The sequence below is a fragment of the Podarcis cretensis genome (assembly GCF_951804945.1).
Source record: "Podarcis cretensis genome assembly, chromosome: 5".
NCBI classification, from domain to species: Eukaryota; Metazoa; Chordata; class Lepidosauria; order Squamata; family Lacertidae; genus Podarcis; species Podarcis cretensis.
This window is the reverse complement of record NC_137174.1, coordinates 95,225,966-95,234,160: the sequence shown is the minus strand read 5'-3', so window position 1 is coordinate 95,234,160 and position 8,195 is coordinate 95,225,966. Positions and strand designations below refer to the sequence as shown.

Here is an 8,195-nt window from a genome sequence, read left to right as displayed (position 1 = left end):
AATAATAATAATAATAATAATAATAATAATAATACTGAGCTATGGCCCTTTCCCATAAAATAGGTCCTCTGCTGGACACCGCTCCCATTCCAACCATTGTTTGATGTGGTGCATATATATATATATATATATATATATATATATATATATATATGGTCTCCCAGGTAGCTGAGCAGCAAAACTGAGGTTCAGAGAGGGTGGGGATGGGCTTTACCCTGCCCCATTGTTCTCATCACCTCTCACTCCCTGCCGCTGAGAATGCAGCCTCCTTATCTCACATTCCAGCACAAGGGCACAGCGACTAGGCCAATTATGGACATCTTGGCTCTGCTGGACCAGGACAAAGCCCTCCCCTCCCCCGCCTATGTAGGCACTGCAGACCCCTTAGTCCCACACTGCACCCAGGAGAGAGCTGCCGCCACCATCGCCCAGGCCATGTCTTCGGTGAGCTCGTCCTCGTCCTCTTCCACCTTCCGCTCAGAGCACATCAGCACCTACAGTCCTGGGAAGCCTTGCTTTGAACCTCTGCTGGACCCTCCCCATGGGATCTTCGGGGCCGGGAGAGCTCGAGAGTCCTACGGGTACTCAGGTGAGTGAGCTCATCTGGGGGCAGCCAGGGGCACTGATCCTACAGGCTATGAGCTTCAGCAACAGGAGGCGAGAGTCAGGGTTGGCCCAAAGGAGTGCCAGTGCCAGGCAAATGGATTTTTTGAGTCTTTTGGCTGCCTGACCTTAGGTCAGTGGCTGGGTATCTTTGTTCAAAGGCCACATTCTGGGGAGCCTAATCTATGGCTACTGATGGGACTGCAGCCAAAGTGGGCAAGGCCATCCTCTCTCTCTCTCTCTCTCTCTCTCTCTCTCTCTCTCTCTCTCTCTACCCCTTTCTCTCTTTTCTCCTCCCTCCCATCCCTTTCTCTCCCTCCCATCCCTCCTCTCTGTCCCTGCCAACCCCTTTCTTGCTCTCTCTTTTTTGCCACATTGCTACCCTTTTTCACACCCCCTTTCTCTCTCTTGCCACATTGCTACCCTTTTTCACCACCCCCTTTCTCTCTCTCTCTTTCTTTCTCTGCCACCCCTTTTCTCCCTCCCTCCTTCCCTCTCTCCTTCTGCCATCCCCTTCTGTCTCTCTCTCTCTTTCCCCTCTCCTCTCCCTGCACTTCCATCTTTCTCCTGCTGTGACAGGAACAGGTCCTCCTTCCTGCCAGAGCTCTGAAGTGATGGTTTGCCAAGGGCTTTCCCCCTTCCACGTCCCATCACCCCATCCATTTCAGCTTCGCCCCTTCCTATCCCCTCTCCAGCCCTCTTTCTCTCCCTCCAGCCTCCTCTTCACACCCACCCACACCCGTTGTTGCAATGGCCAGACCTGTGTTCCAAGTGCCCACGCTCACCCCTCTGCATCTCCTCTGCCTTTGCTTCCCTCCACCCTGCCACAGGCTCACCCCCATCAGCACACCCTTCTGCTCTGGGCAGCAGCAACGTGATTGCCAGTGGCGACAAGTACCAGGTCATGGCGGACGTCAGTCAGTTTGAACCTCACGACATCGTGGTGACCACTTATAACTATTGCATTGTCATCCAGGCAGAGAAGGTGAGATGGCCAATGGCGGTGGAGGTGGGGGAGCTGGAATCAAAACTGCAGGAGGTGTGGTTGCAGGCTGTTGTATGGGTGTAGCCAAGGGGGGGACAGATCCACCAAAAAATACTGAAAAGCATTGAAAAGAATCACACACACCCAGCTCAACAACTTTGGCTGATCCCCTAAGAAAATCTCAAGAAAATCCTGGTTACACCCATGGGCTGTTGGGTGGATTTTTGATGAGCAGGAGAAGATATTTTGTTTATTCATTATCCTCTTACTTTTGTAAGAATGCAAACACCTATTTCAGCACAGTTAAAAATCGCCATCCATGTGCAGCTTATATTTAGAAGCTTGGGAGACAAGGTTGTATAACCTTCTAGAAAGAACAATTATGATCTGCAAGGATGCTTAGGCAGATTCGGAGCATCTCTCTTCTTATATGTGCAAACCCTCAGACAACGAAAATCACCCTCAGACTTTTTAGGCAAAGAAGAAAATATAAGGTTTACTCACTTGTAAGTCTTGCCAGGATTCAACACATACACTAGTGAAAATCAAGCAGGCAATAATCCTAAAAGTTACAAAAATCTATAGTCCAGTCTGAAATGGAGTGCACATTCTTGAGGAGAGCTCGCAGATGGCCCATCCCATTGTAGGTTAGAAGAAGAGAGTGCAGCCACAGGAAGAAAAAGATTAAGTCTTCTATTGTTCCCTTTCTTCCCACAAAAGTTTAGAGGATGTGACACCATATAGTCTCCTGTTTGTGACTCTGTAGCAGTCATGGATTTGTGATTTTGGCTGCAAATTTTCCAGCCCTGGCTATAGCTCGGGGGGCGAGGACAGTTTTGCATGGAAAGACCTTAGCTGGGGAGGGGGTGGGGACATCTGATCTGCATGCAGGAGAGCTAGGAAAATCCTTGGAGAGCCTCTGTCAGTCAGTGTCTTCCAAATGGTTTGAACGACAACTCCCTTCCACCCAGAACATGGCCGTGCTGGTGCAGATGGGAGTTGAAGTATGAAATTATAGGGGTGGGGGAACCAGACTGGGGAATGCAGGTGCAGACAGTTCTATTACTGAATTGAATGCATGGAAGACCTGGCTTGGGATAAGGCAGTTTCTTACATTTTATCTACTCAAAAGAACCAACAGCTAGAGATGGATGCCTTAGGTTTTCCCTAATTTGCGCACCTTTGAACTTTTTGTCCTGCTTTGGTGCATGATGGTAGGTGTTCCTTTGAAGAACTGAAGTTATCTTTTAGCCAGTGTAAGTTTGGTACGTGAGATGTGTAAAATGCAAGAGCTGGTTTGGGGGAAGCGTCTAAGGCAGGGTGTTTTGCTTGCCCCACAGGTGGCCGAAGATGGCACTGTCTCCAACACTTTCACTCACAAGTGCCAGCTCCCGGCAGACATGGATCCTCTGTCCATCAGCTGCTCCCTGAACGATTCCGGCATGTTGGTCATCACTGCCAGGCGACAACTCCTGGCGCCACCTCCTGTCTTCCGCACGGAGGTCAAGCTTTAACAGCGCATTTTGTCACAACCTGAGAGGCAGGGAACCTTCATAAAACTACCTTGCCTTGGGTAGATTTGCCTAGTAGTCTTGTTCTTGAATTGTTTGATTGGCACCTCTGAATAGCCCAATGTCCCATCATACACTGCTGCTGCAGAACCTTGGAACTTCTGCCTGCAATGCATGGTGGGACCCATTCCCATGCACATCTCTCTTGCTGCAGGGATAAAAACTACCTGTAGACTTAGAGCAGTGTGTCTATACTGAGTCAGACTATCTCAGTACTGCCAAGTGACAGGCGGAAGCTGCCCAGGATTTTCCTCAGCCCTACCTGGAGATGCCAGGAATTGAACCTGCTACCTTCTGCATGCGAGGCAGATGCTCTACCCTTGAGCTATGGCCCTTCCTTCCCTGGCACTAGATGCAAACTAGGACTCTGGGGCCCTGCTGTGGGACTGGGAGACCCCTGCTGCAATTCTGGAAACCACTGTAGGAGCAGAAGAAGAGGCCCTTAATCTTGCTCAGGCACCTCCCATTTTTCCACCCTTCAATAAAGATCACTTCCTGCCCTGCAAAGTCTCTGCTCCTGACTAGAATTGTCTCAATGTCACCTTCTTCTTGGCTTCTTTCCCTAGCAATTCCCCTCTTTGATAGAAAGGGCAAGGATGAAATGGGACCCAGACCTTTATCTATTGCTGGAAGATTAGCTGTGTTGATATATATATTTTTTGCAGCAAAAGCAATAAAAGAGTCTTGTGGCACCTCAAAGACAAATTGGTTAAGTCTCTTCCAAAAATTCTGGAAGGCATCAGGTTGGGGAGTGCCAAGCTTTATCTAACACCCTTTGCAGGAAGGGAATCTTGGTAACTGGCAGGTCCACCAAGAATGAGCCAGTGGGCCACAATCAGTGCCAGTTACGCCAAGTTTTGCAGGGCACTTGGGAGAAGATACCCTCAATCTAGCCCTGCCTGCTCTCCATGGCCTTGGCTGCCCTCTTCTCCTGATCCCAAGCCCCAGACATGTCTTGAAGAAGAGGGCAAGGCACCTGAAGGCTGCCCTCCTGGCCCACTGGGAGAGAGCAGGAGCAGGTGAAGAGACAGGGGCAATGAAGAGGAGGAGGAGCAGGGCCAGAGGGTTGACAGAGGGGGGCCAGAGGGTCCCTGCTGGGGTGTTAGCAGAGGACAGGTGCCAGATCACAGCAGAATGTTAGAGTAGATGGGGCACTGCCCTCCCCAAACCTCTCTGCCAGCATCCTCTTGTCTACCTTCCTTACAACCAATCGAGGGGATGGCACTGCACACACCTTACATTTGAAGCAAATCCAAAGTATATTGCTTCTCCCCAAGAATCCTGGCAGCTGTATTTTCCCCTTTGTTGTTGTTGTTGTTGTTTAGTCGTGTCCAACTCTTCGTGACCCAATTCCCAGCCCTCTCAACAAACTGTGCTTCCCAGGATTCTTTGGAGAAGGTCAATACACATGTGTGTTGGACAGTCTTCGTGGCATGAAAGTTGTCCAATTGGCATTATTATTATTATTATTATTATTATTATTATTATTATTTCTTCCCACCATTTTCCCTAATAGAGACTCAAGTCAGCTTACAGATGCAATGAGAACTTGGCCGGTAGGAGGGTGGAATCAAAAGTATAATGGTTTGGCTGTGGCTCCACCTGCTGGTAGCCTCCCAACCTCCTGCCCTTCTAGCCTCAATGGGCAGCAGCAGCCACTGTGCCTGCTGATGCTGTTGTCCCACAGCTGGCCATCGCTAGTTCAAGGTGTTGCTTTGGGTGTGTAAGAGAAAGAGAAAGGAAGGAAAGGGTCAGGAAAGGGCTAAAGCTGAAGAACCCCCCCCCCCCCCCGTGCCAAAACCATCATCACATCGGAGTTGTATGCTGAGTCAGACCACTGGTCCACCAGGCTCATTATTATCAACATTGCTTGGCCCTCCAAGGCTGTGAAAGAGTTTTCAGGCAGTAGTCCTTCCCAGACCTACCTGGAGATGCAAGAAATTGAACCCAGGACCCTTGTGCACCCAAAGCAAATGCTCTAAAGCTAAGCTAGGCCTTTCCCCAAGAGCTCCAAGTAGAAAGCGGGAGAGCTCAGAGAGGCTAGCTAAGAAAAGAGCCACTTGACCTCTGCGCGGGGCTTTTCAGTGCTTGCCCAGCTCCAAAAGAATTGCCCAGTTCTGACCTTGCTGCACCCACATACATTGCCACAGGGGCAGGCAGCATTTCTGCCCCTCCTCCCACTGGACCCAGTCTAAACCTTCGCCAACAAACCCGAAATAGTTTTATTTCTCCGCAGCTGACCAGCCCGCCGCCTCCACCCCACCGAAAGCTCTTTTGAAAGGACCAGCACAACTTTGGCAGAGGAGGAGCTGCTGGCGCTCGCTGACTGCCTCGTTTTTTTCTCTCCCTCTTTTTTTTTTCCGGAGGAGATGCCAGCTGCTCATTACATCTCTATAGCACAGTAGTTTTATTTCCGTTTCCCTCTCTATTCCAAGCCCCAGGATCCCTGGCTCAGCATTCTTTTGCGCAGCTCCCGGAAGGCCAGCTCAGACTCTTTATTGACCAGGCAGTGTGTGTGTTTGTGTGTGTGTGTTTCTGGCAATAAAATAAAATAAAGGCAGAGGGGGGGGGGAGAGAGCTGCTGGAGTTCGCAGGAGTAGATGAGTTCTGCAAGATCTGAGCTCGAGGGCAGAATCCTAGCTTCCCAGAATCCTTCAGTGACGAATGCAGGCCAATTCCTATGTGGCACACTTCCCCGTGGAAAACACAGGCCTGGTTCTCTAGCACAGAATCCAGCTGCCAGGGGCAATAGAGATGGTGGCAGCAATGAGGCTGTGCTTTCACCTTTTAAGAAAAATCCAGGCGAGACAGCAGCCCATAAGAAAATTTTAAGTGTGTCAAGGGATGGGTGAGGACTTCCGTGTGTGCTACTTAGCTCTGTGTCGCATGCAGCTGCCTTTTACCAAGCTGGGATAGCTCACTCGGTAGAGCATGTGATTCTTAATCTCAGGGTCATGGGTTCAAGCCCTGCTTTGGCCAAAAAGATTTCTGCATTGCAAGGGGTTGGACTAAATGATCCTTGCGGGTACCTTCCAGCTCTCCAATTCTATGATTTTAAGTCAGTACTTTGGCCCACATAGGGCCGGCCCTATTGTTAGACAAACGGAGGCGGCTGCCTCAGGCAGCAGCATGGACAAGTCACTTGGAGACGTTTCAGGCACATTGCCTTCGCTGTGGCTAATCACCTTTGACAGCCGAATTTGTCCTATCCCCTTCTAAACCTAGCCAGCTTGGCAGCCACTGTGACCCGTTGTGGCAGGGAGTTCCGCAGTTCAAGCAGGGTCGCCATTTCTCTGCTGGGCTTCTGTGAATGACCTCAGTTGGGACTGAACTCTGCATGCAAACCATGAAGGATAGCCCCTTCCTGCCTTTTCAAAGCATCGCAGAATTGTAGCGTTGCAAAGGGTCATCTAGAGTAGTCCTAACTTTGCAACGCAGAAACCCCAGTTAAAGAATCGCTGACAGCTGGCTATCCAACCTCTCCTTGAAGGAGATTCTATCCCCTTCCTGGGTAGTCTGGTCTGTTTGTTTGCTTTTGCCTGTAGAAGCCTCTCCCCTTAGTGCAGCAGCTCCGGGCACCCGCGTGCTGGTCCAGGCGGCGCCTCCATCCCTCTGTCTCCCTCGTTTTTCCTCCTTCTGCAACGTCGCGGAAAAGGCTTTTCCGGGGGCCGAGGCGAGCCCTGCGCACGAACTGCGGAGCGCGCCAGCTGCCGCCGGCGGGCAAAGAGGTCAGAGGGTCGCGGGTCTTGCAGCAGGCTCGGCCCGCTGCAGCAGCCACGCCGCCGCGCGTCGTGACGCGCGCGGCTGCAGCCCCGGGGAGAGCTTCTCCGTCGGTGTCAGCGGAGAGGCGGCCGGGAGGAGGATAAGCGGCGGGGAGCAGCTGGAGCCAGGAGGCGGCGCTGGTGGCGGGGTGGGAGAGGCGGTGGAAGGGCAGGCGGATGCAAGGGGCAGGCTGCAGCGAAACTTCAATGAACTAGGAACCCCGAAATTTCGATTCCCCTCCAAACTGGCGCCAAGGATTCGTCGTCGTTTTGTTCTGCCAGGCACCCCAAAACTGAGTAATCGAAACGACTACAAAACTTTGGCACAGGTTTGGAGGGGACCCAAAATTTTGGGGTTAATGAGGCTCTCCGGAGAGGCCAGGGTGGGCTTGTTGGAGGAGGAGGGAGGGTAGATGGGCGGGAAAGGGTTAAAACAGGCGGTCAAGCTCCCTTGGTCTGGAAGCGGGTTTTCCTCAGGACCTGCAGCAGGGGAGCAAAGGTTTAAACTGCACCCCCAACCCCCCCCCCACAAACACACACACTCCACCCCTGTTGTGGTCGCAATTCACCATCAGTCCCTTCTTTCTTTCCCCAACCTCTGGTGCCATGTGCATTTCTAAAAACCTGCAGGGTAAATTCAAAGGGGGGCATTTATTGCCAAAATAGAGTTGAGGACACAGGGATTTCCACATAGGGCAAGTTTTGGGCATGAAGCGCTGGCATGTGACACCCCCACACAATCTGCCAGAGCCTGTATTCTCATGCAGTGGTGTGCTATATCTAAAATAAGGCAATCAAAACCGACTACTCCTGATTGCTAGAGAAGCACACACATGGAGGAAGCTGGATCTCCCAGGGTCTACAGGAAATACTCTGAGAGCGCCACTCCCACTGTGCCCAGCCAGGTAAAGGGGCACAACCTATGGAAGCTGTGCACGTCCCCAGCCTGCTCTCTCTCTCTCTGATCCCTGCTATGTGGTCTCTTCTCTTCGATGCTTCATCATTGACTAGGGATGCAGGACGCGTGCTGAGTCACAGCTCAGACTCCAATCCTAATCTAAACTATGTCTGTACAGTCGTACCCTGGTTGTTGAACGCCTTGGTACTCGGACGTTTTGGCTCCCGAACGCCACAAACCCGGAAGTGAGTGTTCTGGTTTGCATGCGTTTTTCGGAAGCTGAACGTCCAATGCGGCTTCCGATTGAGTGCAGGAAGCTCCAGCAGCCAATCGGAAGCTGCGCCTTGGTTTTCGAACCGTTCTGGGAGTCAGACGGA

General features: G+C 51.5%; 1 protein-coding gene across 1 annotated transcript; it reads left to right on the top strand.

Annotated features, from left to right (window-relative positions):
- Window positions 1–297: 297 nt before the first annotated feature.
- Window positions 298–3,177, top strand: LOC307216027 (alpha-crystallin B chain-like). Its single transcript, XM_079975808.1, has 3 exons — window positions 298–589; window positions 1,434–1,588; window positions 2,929–3,177. The coding sequence occupies exons 1-3, from the start codon at window positions 313–315 to the stop codon at window positions 3,100–3,102; spliced, it is 606 nt and encodes a 201-aa protein (XP_079831934.1). The 5' UTR covers window positions 298–312; the 3' UTR covers window positions 3,103–3,177.
- Window positions 3,178–8,195: the final 5,018 nt, after the last annotated feature.

Coding starts and splice junctions, on each gene's coding strand:
- LOC307216027 (XM_079975808.1), top strand. CDS start 313: ATGGACATCTTGGCTCTGCTGGACCAGGACAAAGCCCTCCCCTCCCCC. Junction 590..1,433: donor AGAGTCCTACGGGTACTCAG/GTGAGTGAGCTC, acceptor ACCCTGCCACAG/GCTCACCCCCATCAGCACAC. Junction 1,589..2,928: donor TTGTCATCCAGGCAGAGAAG/GTGAGATGGCCA, acceptor CTTGCCCCACAG/GTGGCCGAAGATGGCACTGT.